A 22,917-nucleotide genomic window follows, 5' to 3' on the forward strand; every position below is an offset into this window, starting at 1 on the left:
CTATGCATATAGTCCTGCAGTGACATTATGAAAGTCCATTGTCACCCTCCCATGAAGGCAGACTGTTCTGGCTCTCTGGAGCAATGTTGATTGAGAGGAATGCATTGGTCAGGTCCACCACACAGTGGCACCATCCTAGTTCTACTGTTAAACAGTCCAGCAAGTCCGTGACAGCACAGCTGCCAAGCCATGCAAAACATCCACCCCCAGAATGTCTCCAGGCATGGGAGAGATGTGCACAGTGGACAAGCAGAGAGCCAAGTGGCCAACGCCAAGGTACAGACACAGGTTCCACTTTCACTGACTGGTCTTCATAACCATTAATAAATGCAGCTTTGCCCGGAAATTTATCCGGGTTCAGAGACTAGTGGATTACCAAGTCCACATATGGCCTTTGGTTGTCTGGTGCCATCCAAGCCAGGCATCTCAGCCAGTCTCTTATCAAACAGAAAAGGCTTTACACTTCCACCTGACTGCAGCAGGCAATCTGTGAACTGGAACACTCGGGCAGGACCAGGTTGCACACCAACGTCCTTCTCCTGAATGACTTGCACTAAGTCTGTACGTGACTACCAACATTACTTGCTTGACTCCCGCAACATAGAGGGGGTGCAGGCACCATATGAAATGTGTTCCACCACGGTGGTGTGGGCAGGGTCCCTAGGCTCACCCCTGGTGCCCAACAGCTACTCATGCTATATTTTCTGGTGGATCACTGGGCGAGCCTGCAACAAAAGTTCTTTCTCCCTGCGCTGCATCCTGCGGGGAGTGGGCATGCAATTCCTGCAGCATAGTTACAAACGCCCATGTGACTCTGCCAGCAAAGGCATGCTTTTCCTCAATGTGCACTTCCTGGTACTTCAGTACCTTCTCCACACTCATGGGACATCTGTCTACTGCCTCCCACGTTTCCACTGGGGCCCATCCAGGCAGCACCGCTGCCACTGGGTACCACAGCCCATGCTGCGGCCACATAGCCGACCCAAGACCCCTCAGAACTGAAGACCCACTCACCTCATCCGGCCAACTATGCCAACTGTCAGGTTCGTGAGTACACCAAATGTCATGCCCAGGGTCCAGCCCCTGCTGAGGTCCGAGGGGAGTGGGTGGATGGGCAGATGGCTGAAAGAACACTCGGAGCCGTAAGCAGGTGAAATGTAGTTTTATTCAGCAGCTTTCCCGTTAACAGCTCTCACACACTGTTCTCTGTCTCGGCTGCTTGAGCTGGCTGCTCCCATGCACAGCTGCATGGCCTGCTCTCCATTGCCTTCAGGATCAGCAGCTTAAATCTCTCTCTGGGCACAAGTGTGCCTATACAGTGTCAGCAGGGCAATTATACCTTTTACAGACAATAGTGGCTTAGAGCCAAATGATAAACCTTCCCATATTATGGCCACATGGCTGTGATAACAGGTGGATTATATGCCTGCACTCTAAACTTGCTGAGTCACTCTGGATGTTTACCTCGGCCTATCCTTGACCAAAGCACAGCCATGTTCCTTACACTGTGTCTTCAAGTTTCTTAACCAAAATTCCATGTGATACTCAAAGCTTCTTTATAAAAATACTGTTAACACTGTTCTCTCCTCTAGAATGTCCTTCTTCCCACCAAGTAGAGTTCCATTTCAAATATCATTTTCTTCTTTAAGCATTCCCTAATTATTGCTCCAGTTGAAATTCTGTCCTTCATATCGCCACAAGCCTTTATCAATTCCTCTCCATGAGGAATAGAAAGTTAACACTTTCTACCTTGATATTTTGATTTCTACCAAGATACTTTCAGTAAAGTGAAAATAAGTCAAACTTAAGGAAACAGAAGGTGAAATTTGGGACCTGATTAAAGGCTCTTTGGAACAGTCCTCTGGCAGTGGTTCTCAGTCTTGTGTGCACATTGGAATACCCTGGGCAACTTCAAAAACTATCAGTGCCTGGGTCCCAGCCCAGATGTCATGAATGCATCCTGAACATTGAGACTTGGAAAAGCTCTCCAGGTGATTCTGATGTGCAGCCAAGGTTTTGAAGTACTACTCTATGAGGACTATAAAAGGGAGTAAGAGGCTGGGTGCAGTGGCTCATGCCTGTAATCCTAGCACTTTGGGAGGCTGAGGTGGGCAGACTGCCTGAGCTCAGGAGTTCAAGACCAGCCTGGGAAACATGGCAAAACCCCAACTCTACTAAAAATACAAAAAAAAAAAATTAGCTGGGCATGGTGGTGCGCACCTGTAATCAGCTACTTGGGATGCTGAGGAAGGAGAATCACTTGAACTTAGGAGGTCAAGTTTGCAGTAAGCCAAGATCGTGCCACTGCACTCCAGCCTGGGTGACAGAGCAAGAGCTCTGTCTCAAAAAAATAAAAGAGTTAAGAGATTACTAAAGGATTTTTAAACAGAAGCAAAGATCTGGTTGACATCAGATGATAATAAATATTACAACTTGAATAATAGCTGGCTGTTTAGAAGTATTAAAAGCAGATGTAGGAATGATTCAGGGTAGGCAAATGATATTGTAGGAAAGTGTAGGAGGCAAGGAATTTGGTGGCACTTGGTAAAACTAAAATGACTTACAATTGGTTCTAGGCTGAAGCTGGAAAAGAAGAGATGGACTGGGAAGATAGGGACAACAGTTAAGGGAAACTGCTTGGAATGAGAACCAAGAGTAAGTCTGAAGAAGTAGTGGTGATGAGCAGTCAGGCAAATGCAGAGGGAATTCTGAAAAAGATGCTGTGAGTTGTTAAGTTTTCAAAGATGACAGAACATGATGTGTGGCAACAACGGTGTGTTGCTAAACTGGACATGTGTAGAGGAGTTTTGAAATCAGAGTCACCCTAGTCATCAACAGTGATTAAAAATATGCATGGCAGCATCTAAAAATCATCATGGGACACAGTAATTTGGAGGTCTGATAAAGATGCTGCCATAATTGTGGAGAGAGGGGTTAGAAGCTGTGGTGTGGCTATGAAAAGGGGAGGTAATAAATTGTGGTAGAATAACACTTACTGGTAGGAAAAAGACCATCTGTTTTTCTAAAGTGCACTCCCTTCCCCCCACTTATAAAACCAAGTGTGTATTTAAAGATATTTCTGTGCTGGTAAGTGTATTAATTTATAATATTTTTCATCATTAAGAACTAAATATTAAAAAATACAGTAAGTACAAAGCCAAAAAACCAAATTTGTTTTTAAAATACAAAAACAGGTGCTCATGGTAAATGATGGAGTGGGAGGATGGAACTGGCATGAGAAGGACTCCTTCACAGTAGCAGCATGTGAAGAGTTCTCTGCTTGCTTCAGTGCCTTCCCAAATGCTCATCTTTCCCCCAGTTGATACCTGCATGCTGCTTCAAAACCCATTACGTGTGGTGAAGGAGTTTAAATCCCATCAGAAAAGTCAGATCCCTGGCTCACTAAATCCTTTGAAAGGCTCACACTAGTGCAAATAAATATCTGACTAACATTCTCTGCAGGACAATTGCATTATAATAACTCTATAGCAAGAGATAGGGATATTATCAACGCAGTGTGTCCTATAACAAGAGATACTGTATAGATGGAGTAAGTCATTTCACCTATAGCACCACCCGATAAGAGTTGAAGTGCGTTAGAATATTTTTCACTATAGTAAAATATTAAACCTAATTTATCTGAGGAGTGAATAAAAAAGCAAGCTTAATTCTTACAAGGAACATAAACTCCCTTCTGTAATTCACATTATTAGTCCCATGTCATTATGACAAGATATGTTTGCATCACTAGGTACAAGAGAAAATGGTATATAGCCCACAGAATAAGTGAAAACCTATTATAATGAATAACTTTTGATATAGCAGTGCTATTTCCAAGTTCTATTTAGTAAACCCAGAGTAAAAGTGGTTTATTGATCTGTTTACAACATTCTAAACACTAAGATTAAAACTGTTTTGTTCTGACATAAAAGAAACAGCTATGTAAAGCGCTTAGTCTTCTACCTGGCACATGGTAGCCACTCAGCAGACAGTTTCCATTTTAACTGACTTGACCCCTTCCCTCCCACTCCAAATATAGATTCTAACCACCCTTTAAAGAACATCCATAGAAAATTCTCAGATCAAACAAGCACACTGTGTTAAATGTTAAATGTCCACATTAACAAAGGTTATATTATAGAAGTATGCACATGCCAATTTCTTATGCATGGGAGTAACTCAGGTCTTAGATTGACAATGATGAACAAAGGAAAAGGAGGAGAAAAAAGAAAAGGAAAAACGAACAAGGATGTGGAGGGAGAATGAAGAATGCAACGGCACTGTCAGTATGAATAGCAAACAAATTCCTGCACTGCCAGATGTCATGGAACAAGTACCCCACACAAGAGTACACAGAGCTGCAGCGACCCTGGAACTCTAGGTGCAGGGACTGCCAACACTACAGATGCATTCATTGTCATAGCTCTAGTGATTTTCTTGGACAAATGGTAGAAATCACTTTAGCCACCCCACCCCCATCCACTGCTATCCTCTAGTAGCAGAAACATTAACAGTGGCCAAAGAATGACAATTTATCCTGATTAGGAGCTGATCCTTTTAGGGGCAGCTGTCATGGGGTCCTCAGTGTCCTCTCTCTTCAATGTGGTCCCTCGTCCCTCAAGAAATGACTTTACTCTCCCAGGGTAAGCTCAAAATAACACTTAGTGTTCCTGCTAAATCCTCCAGTAGTCCTAGTGCTATGCAGTTCTTTCAAAGAACAGCTCTTGTGATTAACACAAAAGTCTCTAAAGTTGCGTGTAAAAAAGCCTTTGTGTACCAAGCAAGGCATGGCTCACACCTGGTCATTTGCCCAGTTTTTGCCCTGATTCTTCCTGGCCTTAGATTAGTGCCTCTCCACTTTTAGTCTTCCATGGGGTGGCAGTTATAGCCAACTACTGCCCTTCTACCTGTGTCTGAATTGCAGTATTGTTAACACCAAGCAACTCAAAAGAATCCTCTTCACTAGGTCGCCCTCCAAGACTGCCCAACAATTCAAATCCCAGTGTTAGCCTTACAGAGTTCAAAGCTTCTCATTAAAATTATGCATGCCGAACTGTAATAATAAATTCTGGGCTAAAATTATAATTTAGTATTTTTTCAAAGTAATTTAGAGTGAAAAATTTCAGAATTTTCTGTTATTTTGTATAATTGGGAAAAACAGTCAAGTTTTTCAAATTAACACATAATAGTTGCATTACAACAAAGATATTTATCATCATTTATTCACTTGTTCACTCATTCATTCAAAAATACTCGAGTGCCAGGCATTCTGCTGGACCCTGAGAATACAGTGAACAAAAGAAACATGATCACATAATAATAATAATTTCTATATTGTATCACTTATTTCAAGAATAGTCTGGCATAGATTAAATATTTTATTTAAGAAAACAAATTTGGGGAGTGGGGAAAAAACACATAGGAAGTAAATTTGCCATGACTAAGTATCAAAGTCGTTCTATGTTTTATGAACATGTAACAATTATTGTAAGTAACACTGGACACTAAAATATTTGCTGTTCACTTAAAGAGTGCTAGTATTTTATTTTAAAATTTCAGTATACAGATGCATATCACAAAAAAATGTACTAATTGCTTGAACAGAACTATTTATCAAGAATAGGAGTAATAAAATTTTGTAAAATGTTTGTGCCAAGAATGCAAAAGAAAAAAACAGCACAATGACCTCACAACTAAGACATACTATAAATATGTTATCAAAAGATAATTTTTACTCTTCCTAGCACATAAAATTTATTGTTTTCAAACTTAATTGATAGTTTCTGTATTAAAGCAAACATATTACATATCAGTAATTTTCTTACCAAAGTAGAGCCCAATATATGTACAGAAAATATTTAAGAAAATAGTTTGTCCTTAGCTTTAACATGATTGTGTACATATACATATGTACACTCACAGGAGTAACACACATTGACAAAAAATTACACTTAGCAAAGGTCCAAAACTACACACAAAAAAATCCTGCTAGGACTTTTTTTCTGTCTTTGAGGTTTGACAAAGAATGTATAAAATTACTGAAGTAACAAAAAAGGACACAAAAACCACACTTCAAACAGACAAACTGCTTGTCAGTATTAAGACCTGATTTCTCATACAGGTTTAATACACTTCCTCAAAAGTCATGCCATCAAGGTGAAGGATGAACATCTTCCACTACTGAATGAGGCTGGATGTCATTATTCTGAGAAGTAGGGTTCTCCTCCACATGGATTACTTTATCTGAGGTTCCTGCAGGAGAAACTTCATTATTTATCTCCTCTTCACTAGGTGATAAGTTTTCAGGCAGTTCATTTGACATTAGAACTTGCAAAGGTTCTGTTCCATTTTCAACATCCACTTGAATCCCCAAAACTTTAAGAATATCACGTTTGCAAATGGGGCATGTCCCATGGGGTAAAATCCAGGGGTCAATGCAATTCTTGTGGAAAAAATGTTTACAAGTCAGAATACGAACTATGTCATTAGGCTTATAGCGTTCAAAGCAAATTACGCAGCTATTCCCATTTGGATTTATTTCTTCATCCCCCTCTTTTACTACTCGAAGTTGGAGTTGTCCAAATGCGTTATGAAGATCTGTTGTTAATCGCTGCCATCTCCGGTTCTGAATCCTTGCTAAACAAAGTCTATGAATGTGATAAAAGATGAAATATGCTAAGGTAGCAGTTGTGACAATCAGAAAAGAGACCAAATAGTGATTCATCCAGATGATGTGCTTTTTCCCCACCTCAACCACGGCCGTAATGAGAACTCCCTTCTTAATTAAATGGAAAATTTCCGTGCCTTTTAAGTTACCAATCATAACCACAACGACGTCTTCAAATGCCTGATGAAACATGGGGAACACCTGGTTGCCAGTTCCTGGAACGTTATAGATGATCACTCCGCTGGCTCCTTTCTCAGTTGCCACTTTAATTTTCTGTGTGAAGGTACAACCTCCCCGTTCAATAAGTGCAAGCCAGGTCTCTGAGTACTTTGATCGGCTGAAAATGGTATTGGGATTACATGCATTTTGGATTTTTCCCTCCGGTGGCACTATAACTCCTGCCACTCTCTTCAAAGTGGAGCTTCTTCCAAAGATTCCAGTCTCTCCCAACTCTGACAACACATGATTCCCAACATGAAATGATATGTTCATATAAGCCATCCAAACAACACTTGCTCTGCAACAGTTCTGACTAACAAGCCAAAGAACACTGAACTTTATAAGCCAGGAAGAGGCAGTGTTGTTTCTCCAAGTGCCAACCTTGAGTAGATGCATCTCTCTTCTCCGAGTGACTTAAGAACCAACCCAACAGTTCCACATCTGTTGACAATTAATTTAAAATAACGAAGAGAAAAAAATCTTCAGGATACAAACAAGATCCGCTGTCTTCCAGCATGTTTTTGTAAGAAATTCTTAAAGATGGCTTATGAGTTTCAGATGTCTTACTAGAGAGAGGAGAAAAACTTTGGATTGAAAAATAAATCCCCTACTGTTAACTCTAGATACTGCTTACTGTTGTGTGATGTGATTATGACATGCAAGATCCAGCAGCCAATTAGAAAAGAGCTTAGAGCATACTGTGAATTTATTGGCTTAAATGCTGTTATGGGTGATTTCTATGTTGTTATAAGATGGATATATAATCACTGAGTTACATATAATGGTAGTAGGTAGCACATTAAACTAAAAATTAAATCTAAAATTCATACAATGTGTGCTCTTTAAAGCCTGAAAGCACATGTAAGAATGCTTTCTTTTCCCAGGAAGTGAAGGAGATATTTCCAACAAAATGGCAAGCTAAAAAAAAGGATAATTAAAAATTAGTGCAGTGACCAGATGTGAAGCAAAAGTGGTGAGCTCAGTGACATTATTTTTACATCAAAAAGTAACAGTCACACTGCTAATTTTTGATTCATCACATAAACCTTTATATTGCATTTATTTAATTTAAGCTTTCTGATAAGTTTGTGGCTTTTGTTTTATGGTTTTGCTGTTTTAAAGTAAGGGATCCTGCTCAGTTTACTTCTGCCTCACTTTCTCTGTCTTACATTGACTGTACAAATGTAGTAAGTCTGACAGGAGTAAAGAAAGGACTGATATCTAGGGAAGCTAATTTCTCTGCAGACTTTGACATCTGTTATTAATCAAACAAAATTTTGAAAGAGGAAGAGAAAGGGTGCCAAGGGAAAGATTAAATACAGTCATATTAGTTTGGCACAATTCATTTTTTAAAAAACAGCTATTAAGAAAAACTTCAAGGTGCACACTTAAAGTTAACCATGAGCAGCAATAAGTAGATGCTTTTATCAAACATTTTTGCAGAACTCAACAAATATCCCTATTAGAAGATTCCACAGGCTCTGTCCACTCTGCCTACATTTTTGCCACAATCATGTCAGTGGCACAATATGACCTCAAAGCTAAAGGATGGCATGTGGACTCACAAGCATAGTGAGTTCACAAGCAGCCACGCTGCTACTGGTACACTTTCTTGGGGGTGAATCTCAGTGGGTTTTTTCCCACCAGCTAGGAAACCAAGGCCAAAGATTCTGACCTTGAACATAAATGTCTCTGGTCTACATATGTAGAGTGCTAGAAGTCACTTTTGGTTGGATCTCACCAGGACTAAAGGAGCTGTTACTTCTTATGAAATGTGAATCTACAACATGGTAATTTGAGACAAGAAAGATGAAGGAAAAAAGGGCCCTATGGGCCCAACAAAAACTAGTATAAAAAGAATACTGATGATATAAAACATACCCACAAAGGTTGATTTTCTCTCCCAAAGGCCATTAATCCGATTTTATTTTCATAAGTCCCTGCACTTTTTAAAAGGTAGTATATGGTGTGTATATTCACAAAGTGACACTGAGGCATCAAAGGTTTAGCATATCATCCAGAAATAGAAATTTTCATCAATACGACAATACCTAAATCTTTCTCTCATTGTTATATAGGTGTTTATTCATCTACTAGAAAAAAGGAAGATGCAAAATAAGGCAAAGAATATAACATGGAAAGGCAATTGAACAAAATTTTAGCTCTGCCCTATGTTATCAAAATGCCCCCAGAGAAACATTCATTACCATTTGGAGAAGAAAAGAGAAGCATTTACTAAGGACACTTCTAGAAAAGAAATCTGCTACCATAGCTGAGTCACTATGCTAGGATTTAAAGAGCTCTGGCAAACAAAGGTGAATGTTTGCAGTGTTATCCTAAATGAGGCCTATAATAATTTAGAACACTTTTCCTTACATAACCAAAGTACTATCATCTAAAATAATTATTTAAAACACATTACCAATCCAGTGAGTAGCTTTGGAAACTAGATTTCCTGGGTATTAATAAAATTAATTAACCATGGAGAATCAGAGATATAAATTATTAGATACCAAAATTAGTCAAAATGTAGAAACAAAGTACAAGAATTAGTATTAAAAAAGGAAACTTTAAAATAGCATGGCTAATTCTCTATGGCAATGTCACAATCCTAGTAACTTGAAGAAAAAAATTGTTTTTAACATATACTAATGTTCTTATTCAGATAAGGGCAAAAAGGTATAGGATTAAGAAAATGTGGCACATATACACCATGGAATACTATGCAGCCATAAAAAATGATGAGTTCATGTCCTTTGTAGGGACATGGATGAAGCTGTAAACCATCATTCTCAGCAAACTATCACAAGGACAAAAAACCAAACACCGCATGTTCTCACTCATAGGTGGGAATTGAACAATGAAAACACATGGACACAGGAAGGGGAACATCACACACTGGGGCCTGTTGTGGCGTGGGGGGAGGGGGGAGGGATAGCATTAGGAGATATACCTAATGTTAAATGACGAGTTACTGGGTGCAGCACACCAACATGGCACATGTATACACATGTAACTAACCTGCATGTTGTGCACATGTACCCTAAAACTTAAAGTATAATAAAAAATAAATAAATAAAATAAAATCCACCTAAAAAAATTAAAACTGATTAGAAAGACAAGAAGTTCAAATAGCTGGGCATGATAAGGAGTTTATTTTTAAAACACAAATTTCACCCATGTTCGTACTTGGGTAGAGAAGCTGAAATTTTCTCTCTACATAAAGTACAATAAGAGAATTTATCTAATCTTTGTATTTGGAAAGATCTGGTTACATCTTCAGAAAATTCTCCAGATTTCTTAACTTTTCAGGATGTCACACTTGCACATGGGACATGTCCTATGGGCTAAAAGCCAGGGGTCAATGCATGCCTTATGGAAAAAATGTTTGCAAGTTAAAGTGCGTACTACATCTTGGGGTTTGTATGTGTCAAAGCAAACAACACAGTTGTCTTCATCTGTGTCTAATTCCTCATCCCCTTCTTTGAGAACTCGCAGTTGAAGCTGGTCAATAGCTTTCTTCACATCTGCCTTTATTTGACTTCGCCTCCTGGTGGAAGAATTGGGCACTCTAGGTCTCCAGACACAATGTAAGTAAAGGTAGGCAATTGTGGCAGCCAGGAAGGTAAACAGAGACATGATGTAATGGCTCACCCATGGCATGTGCATTCTCCCCACTTCAATGATGACTGTCACATAGACTCCTTTCTGAATCAAGTGCAAAATTTCCATGCCTTTCAGGTTGCCTATCATCACCGCAACTATATTTTCCGTCCCCTGGTGAGACATGGGAAATACTTTATTGCCCGTACCTTGATAGTTGTAGATGATCACCCCATTTGCTCCCTTCTCTGCTGCCATGTTGATTTTATGTGTAAAAGTACAGCCTCCACGTTCGATGAGGGCCAGCCAAGAGTCTGCCTGTTCGGGCCTGCTGAAATTGGTCAAAGGATTACAGGCATTCTGATTCCATCCTTCAGGAAGTGCCACCACACCAGACACCCTTTCCAGGGGAGAATGATTCCCGAACACTCCACTCTCTCCTAATTCTGATATGATCTTATTTCCAACCTGAAATGTTATATTAAGGTGAGCTGTCCAAATGGCTTTTCCATTTGAGTCAGGAAAGCTAAGCAGTAGAAAGATACTAAGCCTCAAAAGTCCAGATGAAACAGAACTATGCGTCGAAGGAGTAATTCTAAGGAAGCTCATGCCTCCATTTGTCTATTAAGAGACAAACATGAGAAAACAAAACAACATCAGTTGTAAAAGAACATAAAGAAGACAGCTTGTTGGCAGCAGATTACTAAAGCACATAAATGGAAAAGGTCTCCCTGGATCAAAGCTACCTTGCTCCTTCCAGCATTTTTATATTTGGTAGATTATCTTTCTCATAATGAAACAAAATAACAAGACTTGTGATTGGTACCATGTGATTTCAAGAAAATTATGACATCCAAATGGGGAAATTGTGACATCAGAGGCAGTTAAACCAATCCAAGAATTTATATTAGTGCATTGCATCCTGAAATCCTATTGGCCAAAAAGCTAAGCAATGAGTCAAGATACGTAACAATTTGAATAAGCTGTAAAGCAATAAATAAACTGGTAAGAATTTTTTAAAGCCTTGGGTTTCTTCCTTAGTTCTGGATAGACTGAAAATCTACCCAGCCATGTATTTTTTTTTCTAGCTGTAAGGCAAAGGCAAAGATAAAAATAATTCATGTATTAGTGCATGTACCTGGGCCAGTTGCCAGTTTTCATGCATGGTTCAACACTACCCAATATGGCATTCTGTGGGATGGTTCAACACTACCCAATATGGCATTCTGTGGGAAGTAGGAGCAAACCATTCCCACCCACTTCCCACATTAAATGCCTATCCCACACCTAAAGATCCAACACTAAGAAAACAGTGTAAACTCATATTGTTACCCTAATACAGTCCCATCTTCTGGTAAGAACCTACTATGTGCTAGGCAAATACTGAGAGTGAACATATATTGGAGAAGAAAATAGAGATGGCCCTACTCTTGTAGAGACTAAGGATTTTGGATGATGTCCCAGGGACAAGAGAAACACACTGTAGGGTTCTAAGCCAGGGAAGTGACAAATGTGTTTCAAAATGTTCACTTTGGTTGCTTTATGGGGAAAATGTATTGGAGAGGGAGGATAACAAGAGAATGAGCTTAGGCAAAAGAAGATAGTGGCTTGGACTCAAAGTAGCAGCATAGATGTAGAGACACAGACAAAGGCTGAATAACAGATTTAGTAACTGGAAGGATAGTAGTGGGAAGAGGAAAGGATGGCCACAATGATAAAAAATCAGTACATTATTTTTGCAAATTACAGAATCTTTACTGCTTTAAAGATGCCTTATTGTTTACTTTTATCTTAAATCTTTATCTAAAGTCTGTTTCAAGGAGCCAAAACATTGGCAACACTCACTCAAATATTTATTTTCTATCATGTATAGGTTATCTTCTATGTGCTCAGCATGCCACAAAGTCCTAGGGATAGAAAAAGAAAAGACCCTGTTTCCTAGTGTGCAAAATGGACATGAACATTTAATCATAGACATGATAGAGTTTTCTCATTTGGACAAAAGCATTTATTGTATTCCCTGGCCTATTTTAGTTAATATTTGTTAGTATTCCCTGTATTTTAGTTAATATTTGCTTTTTTAAAAAAAAATCTAGGAAACAGTCTACTTGTCCCATTCATGCAATTCTATTGAAGCATGATTCAGTTCACATCTGAACTGTCCTTACAGGTAGACTTTTTTTTTTTCATGTTCAAATGGAGTGAATTCCTGGCTGATTCTATTAACAGTGACAAATCGAAGCCTCATTAAGAAGACAGTTTAACATCATCACATTAGAGGTAATTTGTTAAATCTGTGATTATTTAACCTTTGGAAGTAGGATTACAAAACAATATAATTCTGACTTTTTATTTTGCAGATTTTTTGTGGGTGAAGTGTTTAACCTGTAACTATATTTTGCTTCAAAACATATCTCACATCAAAAGGTTCTCTGTATGGTTGAAAGGATCAATTTGAGGAACTTAGCTAATTCATTCTATTTTTCTCATTATAATATAAAGTGGTTAAGGCAATGATAGAACTGCTTTCTCTTCTGCCCTCGTCTTATAACAAAATAGACCTATAAGAAACAATCACCTATCTTTTAAAAAGTGGTTTTCGACTCGGGGGCAATTTTGCCTCCCGGGGACACCTGGCTGCTTCTGGAGACATTTTTTGATTGTCACAATTAGAGAGTGCTACTAGCATCTGGCGAGTACACACCAGTGTTGCCGCTAAAACATCTGAAAATGCACATAGTAGTTCCACACAATAAGAAATTATATGGTCCAAAATGTCAATAGTAAGGTTAAGAAACCCGAATCTAATGAAACAGCCTGAGGACAGAAGCATCCCAAAACTCTCCCATCCCCAATGGGTGGTCAGGTATAAATTCTCGACACAGAATAAGCTTTTATAATTGACAATGCCTCCATCAAGGATGATGCCCTCAATGCAACTTAATTTCTCCAGTTCTCCCTGGAATAGAAACAGCAGAGATCTGTACAAGTTACCTGTTAGTCCATTAAGTATCATGACAAATTGCATATATTTTATCAGAATGAGGTCTAAGAGTCTTCCTGGAACAGCATGTGACTGGGAGACAGAGAGAGAGACTGGATGATTGAGGCTACTGTTATCTGCTCCTTTTAGATCATTTAATCAATACATGGACATTCTTTTTAACAGCCAAATATTGAAGAGTTTTTCATTCTGTTGAATTTTGCAGGTAGGTTACAGAGAACTGAAATATATTACTAGGGATAATATATAATATATAATATAGATAATATACAATATTTATAATATATAATTATTATATATTATATACAATATATAATATATAAAATATTTTACATAGGCTGGGCGCGGTGGCTCACGCTTGTAATCCCAGCACTTTGGGAGGCTGAGGCAGGTGGATCATGAGGTCAGGAGATCGAGACCACGGCGAAACCCCGTCTCTACTAAAAATACAAAAAATTAGCCAGGCGTGGTGGCGGGCACCTGTAGTCCCAGCTACTCGGAGAGGCTGAGGCAGGAGAATGGCGTGAACCCGGGAGGCGGAGCTTGCAGTGAGCCGAGATTGCGCCACTGCACTCCAGCCTGGGCGACAGAGCGAGACTCCGTCTCAAAAAAAAAAAAAAAAAAAAAAAAAAAAAAAAATTTACAGATTATATAATATATAATATATAACAATTATATATAATATATAACATTTATATATAGTATATATTTTATATATTATATAATATATAACATTTATACATCATATATATTATATAATATATAACATTTATATATAATATACATTATATAATATATAACATTTATATATAATATATTATATAATATATAACATTTATATATAATATATTATATAATATAACATTTATATATAATATATAATATATTATATAATATATAACATTTATATATTATATAATATATAACATTTATATATAATATATTATATAATAAATAACATTTATAATATATAACAATTATATATTTATAATATATAACAATTATTATATATTATATAATATATAACAATTATATATTATATAATATCTAACAGTTATATATAATATATGATACATTATATTATATATTATATAATATATTTTATATAATATATAATATATATTAAATAATTATATATAATATCTATATACTATATATTATATATATTATATATTATCTATATTATATTATCATGAGAGCTCTCTAGGAATTAAAAAATCATTTATTTTGCATTTAGGCTCAAACATTACAACTATGTATTTTTTTTGCAAGAAATTAAATGAATCATAATAAGATCTGAGGAAAACAGAATACTGACTCTAAAGTACTTCACTGAGAGCAGCACAAAAGCAAAGAGTACTAATGATATTTTTCTGAAAGCGGAATTTTTACTTTTACAATTTTTAATGTTTTCTAATATATATATATATATCTTATTATTTGCAAGCATCTCCTCTAATTACAGCTAATATATCAGTGGTTAAAAAAACTTCATAGTTTCATGTAACAAAACTAGTTTATATAAAGGCATTTCTGGATTGTGGCAACTATAATTCTTATTTCTATATATATATTTTAAGTAAATTTTGTGGTGTATATTTAATGTGTATAACATGATGCTGTAAGATACACATATATAGTAAAATGGTTGCTATAATGGAACAAACGACTGTATCTGTCATCTCATATAGTTATCCATTTGTCCTCCTGTTGCAAGTGCTGCTATAATCCACCCATTTAGAAAAAATCCTGATATAATTCCCTCTACAAAATTAACTATTCTATTAATCTCCTTGAAGGACAGGATTAAATCTTATTCTCATCTTTTTAATACCCAGCTTCTAGGACAGTATCTACCACATCACAGGTTCTCAATAAAAGTTGAATTAAATTGATAGTGTCATTATCCTCTGTATTCTATCTAGTAATATTCCTTATGCAAAATTGTATCTACTGAGTTTTATCTTCAGAAGGGTGATCATTTCAGTAAGAGTACAGAATAGTTAGAATATTCATAATGAGTTCAACTTATAATTATTCTATATATGTACACACAGAATATGTGTGTGTATGTATATATATGTGTGTGGATATATATATCCACACATATTGTATTGGATATATATATATATATCTTCCTTGCTCTTAGCAATCATAAAACTTGATTCTTTAGCCGTACCTTAATACAAAGATAAATGAGTATTTGGAATATGATCAAATCCATTTAAATTGTAATGGGCATAAATAAACATAAATTAAACTCTCTTCTTCATTCAGAATTCAAGTCATGGTCTACATAACTTTAACAATAAATTGAAAACAATTTTTTCCTTATTCAGTCTACCAATTTAGAAGATAGAATGGTAATCAGCAGAGTAGGAACTCATTATTACTACTCTGGCAAGTAATGGGGGAAAAATTCACATTGTAGTCTTTGCACTAGGAGGTAGAAGGAGGAGATACATATTCTTAAGTAAACACAAGATTAAGACAATATTTGGCAGTAGTATAATTATTATCTTTGAGCTTGGAACAAAATATATCTTCATATTAACTCAACCATTTAGACTGGATTTTTGTTTGAGGCAGTGGTGAACAGGCAATATACTCAAAAGAGGAAAAATATACCCAAGCAGATTCCTTTAAATCACCACCAGCAATTGTCCTGTTCTCTTAACAGGCTACTCTGCCCCTCTCATTATTAAGATCCAACGATGAGGACCAAAAAGGTTTTGGAGGCTGCTTCTGGGACTCCATCATTTCAAGATTGTCCTAAAGCTTAAAACAGACTCTAAATCTTCCTACGCCACAATCGTCATTGAAGGTTTGCGTACGCTTTGCCTTCCTAATACAAGTCCTATGATGGTTAACTCTGAGTGAGTCTGTGGTTAACTCTGAGTGAGTTCCCAGCAGTCAGAAGTAACAGAGCAGAGGTGATTAAGCAGATTTTCCCCTATGTTTCTCAAATTCACAGATCACAAATCCTTTTTTATTTCGTATATAATTTAATCCCTCCCATGAAGGAGCAGAGAAAAACGACGACGACAACATGAGCATAGAGTCATCACACTAGCAGAAACAGTGAACAGTGTATTAAAGCACCAGGCCGTGTGACAGATGTGTCTGAAATCCAGTTTCTGCTACATGCTAGCCATTTAAGCTGAGCCACACTGAGCCTCAGCTTTCTCATCTGTAGTCTGGAAAAGTAAAGTCTGCCTCTAGGGCCATGATGAGTATTGGATGACATATTTCACATCTGTTTGTAAATCGCCAAGCACACTGCTAGCTTAGCTTGGTAGGGATTCAATAAATGGGCCTTCCTTCCTCTTCTCAATCCTGAAAAACATTTTTCTTCCATTTTCCAGCTAATAAAATTCCCATCATCTTTACAGACCCATTTCAATCTCCCATTTGTATTCTCCCTAGCCAAAACCACCTCTTCCTATGACACATTATTTTTGTACCTATTTGGCAGTCATTTAATTTTGCCCTATATTAAATTAGATGCATATATGTCTGTCTGTACTTTCACTTGGTTTAGAATATCTTGTGAGCAGTGGTCTTATCTGATTCATTTTTAAAAATTCCTGTTGTCTCCCTCCTGTCCCTACACTAGCACAATAAAACTTGCTCAAGGTCCCTGACAAAATGTTGATTTTCAAGTACTTTCTCTTCAAAATATTAAGACATATCTGCAGCTTTTACAATCTATGCTTTATACAACTACTCACTTTTTTAAAAAAAGAGAACAGGCAATGATTTGACAAGTCTTCCCTCAGTTAAGAATTACATTGACAACAGTTGTCCAGAAAAAGGCTTATTTAATATCACAGGATCAGAGGCCATCTGTCTTACATTTTCTCTCCAAAAGTCGAGAATAAATTTCATCTACATCTTTGTATCTGAAAAATAGACTAAATATGGAATAATATGCAGCCATAAAGTAATAACCATTTCTAACATATAAGAAGCAGCCTTTACAGGGATAAAATTTCTCCTTTAATTATTTTTATGTAAATGAATATATAGTTATATCTCTCAAGATATTTAAATGTAGATCTATATCTATATATCAGGTCATGAGCCCAAAAGAGTCATTATCAAGAGAAAACTATACCAATTATGTATACCATGGTATCTCAGAGAAAACTGTAACATTACATCAGGAGTAATACTTAAAAGAAAAAATTTCTAATTCCAACCAACTTTTTCTCCAATCCAGAATGCCTTCTATTTCTACCCCAAGTGACAGTTGAATCCTGCAGTCCCCACAAAGCTTCCCTGATTAATTCAGTGCAAAGTGAGTTCTTTCTCCTATGAACTGTCACAATATATGTTTTACATTTTTTTTTTTTTGAGATAGAGTCTCTGTCACCCAGGATGGAGTACAGTGGCGTGACCTTGGCTCACTGCAACCCCTCTGCCTCCAGGGTTCAAGCGATTCTCCTACCTCAGCCCCCTGAATAGCTGGGATTACAGGCACATGCGACCACGCCCGGCTAATTTTTGTATTTTTAGTAGAGACGGGGTTTCACCATGTTGGTCAGGCTGGTCTCGAACTCCTGACCTTGTGATCCACCTGCCTCGGCCTCCCAAAGTGCTGGGATTACAGGTGTGAGCCACCACGCCCGGCCATGTTTTTTATTTTTGTATTTAAACATACTTTGCAGTTAAAACAGTACATACAGCATAAATGTACATTTTTAAATAAAAAAAAAACACTCCTGTATCTTTTAAGCAATAAGCACTATTTTCTTCACACTCTACATCCCTTCTTAGGAAATTATTTCTATAATATCTTGTGATATTTTTCTTCTAGTGTTGAAAACAATGTTACTTTTTCCCCCTCTTACAAAGGTTGTTGTCTTTACCTCTCAAATTATAAGATTTTCGAGGGTAGGATTTTGCTATGCTCCTTCATCTTCCTACAGGACCTAGTGCACTGATACGTATCAATTTCTTATTTGATTTGATATAACAAAGGTGCTTATCTGGCTAAGGACCTGTCATGCCTTAGTTGTTTTTCATATTCCCTCTAGAAGCACAATCTAAGAACCATCTATTCAAAATGTCTACATTATTGATTATTTCACTCATTCAAATATTTATCAAGACCCTACTATGTGCATAGTACTTAATAATAAGTGCACACAATTTTAGTGCACTGATCAAAAAGGAACAATTTCCTGTCCTAATCACTCTTTTGTGTACCCAGGGATTCAAAGATGAGGTCATGATTGTATTTTTTCCAAGAAACTGACCTTCTGATATGATAATATGCTAAATAAGGTATGAAGAAAGGACCAGAGAAGCACAGTATCTTAGTCTGTTTGGGCTGTTATAATAAATTACCATAAACTGGGTAGCTTATAAGCAGTAGGAATTTATTTTTGCACAGTTCTGGAGGCCGAGAAGTCCAGGATTAAGCAGATTTGGTGTCTCATGAGGGCTTGCTTTCTGGTTAATAGAAAGCACCTTTTCGCTGTGTTCTTACATTGTGGAAAGAGTAAGGGGGTCTCTCTCAAGCCTCTTCTACAAGAACGCTAATTCTACTCATGTGGGCTCTGCTCCCATGAGCTAATCACTTCCCAAAGTCCCCACCTCCTAATACCATCACCTTGGGGGTTAAGATTTCAACATCTCAAGGGGAACACATTCAGGTTATGGCACACACAAAAAGAAATCCTGCCCCCAAGGTAGGACAGTTTAATCATTACCTAGTTCTGATACCCTAAGGTATCACTTTCCTTAGGATATTTCATACAACGAAAAATAAAGCAGCCCATACAGCATATCTGTTCACAAAGTTTCCTTTACTCAGATCTGATGGAGCTTTAAAATTTTGTATTTAAAAACAAAGCTTTGTTTTCTATAATTTTCATAGTCTTAAGTCTCATTAGTTTTACCAGGAATAGCAATTGTTGAATTTTGCAAGTTTAATTAATTCTTAAGCCGGACTGCCTGAGTTTAAATCCTGTACCTACACTAGCTCTACAACTTAGGCAACCTATCTAAACTCATGTGCCTTAGTTCCCTTACTTGTAAAAGAGAGATAACAATAGTACCAAATTTTTAGGACTCCCATGAGGATTAAAAGAAACAATGCACAGTCTTTAAAGCACTTAGAACACTACTTGGCTCATACACAAATTGATGTGTGTTCACTGCCAGCACCCATCATTATATTTAAATCATTGTCTTATTCACCCAATTTACTAAAGATGATGCCATGATCTGTAACGATTTTTTTCAATCTTATAATTGTAAGGAAGTTTCTATTTTTACATAAAATATTGGTAAAAAAAAAAGTGGTAAGTATCACTTTTCCATATATAACATATATTCTTGAAGACAAGTGATCTGTTTACACAAATACCTAGTAACACCTCCAGCTAAGCAGCTAGTATTTGAATGCACATTAGGGACAAAATATTTCATGATACGTAGAAGATGCCAGAAAACAGTGACAGAACTTACTTATTATGCATTTTATAGTTATAATGTACAGGCCAACTTTAAAAAATAAAAAGGTCTTTTTTGTCCCCTCACATCCACAGACCACCCATAAAAACAAGAGTAAAACAAAGGTAAAGCTTTTCATTAGATCTGCTGGCACAATATTTTTCAGTATGTTGACAAAGAGCCTGGTTTCGCCAACTAATTATTACATTCATAATCCATGTCAAACTTCAAGAAGAACATTCATGTCACCAATGATTCAAATTTAGTTTGAGATTTAGGGAAAAGAGGAGGTTACCATGACAGAAAGCAAGTGTTTGTATAATCCACTTAAACAACTAGTTCTAGCAAGACCTAGACGTAAATTATTATTTACGTAAACTACTGTTCTAGTTAGTTTCTATTTATTTGGTTAGGTTATACTAACAGATTACTCAGGTGGGAAAAGTAAACGATATTCCATATAAATCGAGAAGCAAAACGACATGGTTAATCTGAAAATACATGTGAGTAGCAGTCTATACCTACAAGAGTACAAAGTGGACATAGTATTCACTGTTCCTATCAAATCTACAAATTTCAGATTGTTTCTAGTTGTCTTTGGTATTTAGCTTGATTTCCTATGTCTCATTTTACTTACATTTCCATTTTAAAATCATTGGTAAACAACTTCTTTTAATGTTCTACTATCATCATTTTTTAAAAAAACAATAAGTAGGGCTATGGGTAAAACAGTTACAAAAAGAATCCATAGTCAAGTGGAGAGATGGAGGAACCAAAAATTTGCTTTTTGCATATTAATTTCATACCAAAACAAACACATACAATATGGACTATGAAGGGTAAGCAATAAATTTTCAAGAGACTAGCACAAGATCCATTGCCACTCATAGGAATAAGTCTATTTACTCACAAGGTGTTTCGTATAGTGTTCTTATAAACTGTACTAGCTAATATTTCAAGTATATTACTTATAATTTGTTGAATAATAGAAACAGTAATAATAAGTTCCGATTTGAGTCTTAACACTTGGTGTTTAGCACTCTATGTCTTATCTCATTTAAAATTCACAACACTGCAACAAAGTAGACACTATCAGAAACTCATTTTATCAATGAGAAAATGGAAACCAAGCATGTAATTGGTTAAATGCCATACAGCTATAGGTGGATGAACCACTAGAAGGCATCTCCCCTAGAGCTTCTAGAGAGAGTACAGCCCTATTGACACCTTGACTACAGACTTCTGGCCTCCACAACTGTGAGAGAATAAATTTCTGTTGTTTTAAGCAATTCCGTTTATGGCAATTTGATACTATATGAAACTAATAGAGCTTATTGGTCATTTAAGTTTCCTATTCTTTGACTTGTTTTTCATATCCCTTATTCACATTGTTCAGGGATTGAGTTTTCATACTGATATACAGGAGTTATGTACATACCTTAGATTTTTAAGCCTCTGTTGACTATAAGCACTGTAATATCTTTCTCAGTCTTTGGCAGCCAATGTCCCTAGTTAGGATTGGTTAGGCCTCAGAACCCTATCTCCTAGGTAAGGTTTCTCCTTCCAGAACCCAGATGGCAAAGTGGTGACTTGAGCTTGTTAACAAGACACATGAATCCATGATTGGCTCTTCTATAACTGACACAGGATTTCCGTGCCTTGTAATTTAAAAGTAGCAAATATTATTCTGCCTATGCCTTAAAAACATGAAAAAGATTCTCTTTTCTATGCACTGTCTAAACAGAGGTCGTTCTGCTTTGAATAAGGTCTGAAGTATATAGGTCTGCCTCTAAAATGAAAGCTGCTTTCCTATGGACAAAGATAGCTTTAGTCGTCTTCTATGGTCAAAATTCTCACGGACACAAGGCTTAAAACCACTCAACACAATGCATTGCAAAGAAAAAAAAGCCAATTGTACAAGTACAAAAACCAACCACAGTGCAAAGCTCCAAAGTAAAAACCCCACATGGTCTGCCCCTAGCAAGGTGCTACCAAAGCTTAAAGTCATCCACCCTGACACTAGCAGAAACAATAATGACATGATTTTGCTCCTCTAGATTTTACTAAGATCTGTAATCTTCTATCTACAATTCAATATGAAAACTCTAAAGGTATTTTTCCCCATAAGTATGCAGAAAATTAATTGGGGGAAGGGAAAAAACCTGATATTTCAAAATTGCTAGAATACATTTCAAATGTTCTCATCACAAAAAAAGTATGTGAGGTGATAAATATATTACTTAGCTTGATTTACTCATTCCATATTGTATATATGTCATAACATCACATTATACACCATAAACATATACAATTATAATTTGTCAATTAAAAATATTAATTTTTTAAAAAACTGATCTGAAGTAATAGAAGTCCATGCATTCATTCAGTATCACTATTCATATATGTTGCTACAGGAATATTTGTTTTATGAAAAAAATCCTGCCTCGGACCTTACTGGGGTACTATCTAACATGTGGCATATGTACTATGCTACATTTCTGATATCTAAAACAATAGTCCACCCTGCATAGGGCCGGCCCACTGCCTTCTGCTACCATCACTACCAAAAAGGCAGGAAAATACAACCTACGTCTCTACTCCTAGACAAAATCCTTTGCAAAGCTAACAGCCTAAAAGAGCAGGGATAAGGGAGCTCCCAGTCAGCAGAAAGCTCCACATAGAAACAAACGCATTTGGTTTTCTGTCCCTTGTGGGGTGGGGGGAGGGGGGAGGGATAGCATTAGGAGATATACCTAATGTAAATGACGAGTTAATGGGTGCAGCACACCAACATGGCACATGTATACATATGTAACAAACCTGCACGTTGTGCACATGTACCCTAGAACTTAAAGTATAATAATTAAAAAACAAACAAACAAATAAATAAATAAGAAAGGCAGGCATGCCTGGTTTCTCCTTCCAACCTCATCTACCAGGTAAATCATGAGGAGGGAGTCAA

At 36.7% G+C, this 22,917-nt stretch overlaps 3 protein-coding genes across 12 annotated transcripts in view; all 3 read right to left on the minus strand.

Moving 5' to 3' along the window:
• The window catches only part of CADPS2 (calcium dependent secretion activator 2), a 564,312-nt gene that overhangs the window by 379,754 nt on the left and 161,641 nt on the right, over positions 1–22,917 (minus strand). The gene's annotated exons all lie outside the window — the stretch shown is intronic.
• On the minus strand, positions 5,367–8,295 carry RNF133 (ring finger protein 133). The gene has a single exon (XM_003261258.4). The coding sequence runs from the start codon at positions 7,280–7,282 to the stop codon at positions 6,152–6,154; it is 1,131 nt and encodes a 376-aa protein (XP_003261306.1). The 5' UTR covers positions 7,283–8,295; the 3' UTR covers positions 5,367–6,151.
• On the minus strand, positions 10,021–11,864 carry RNF148 (ring finger protein 148). Its single transcript, XM_003261259.4, has one exon. It carries the CDS (start codon positions 11,096–11,098, stop codon positions 10,187–10,189), a length of 912 nt encoding a protein of 303 aa, XP_003261307.1. The 5' UTR covers positions 11,099–11,864; the 3' UTR covers positions 10,021–10,186.

This window comes from Nomascus leucogenys, chromosome 13 (genome assembly GCF_006542625.1).
Source record: "Nomascus leucogenys isolate Asia chromosome 13, Asia_NLE_v1, whole genome shotgun sequence".
Classification (NCBI taxonomy): Eukaryota; Metazoa; Chordata; class Mammalia; order Primates; family Hylobatidae; genus Nomascus; species Nomascus leucogenys.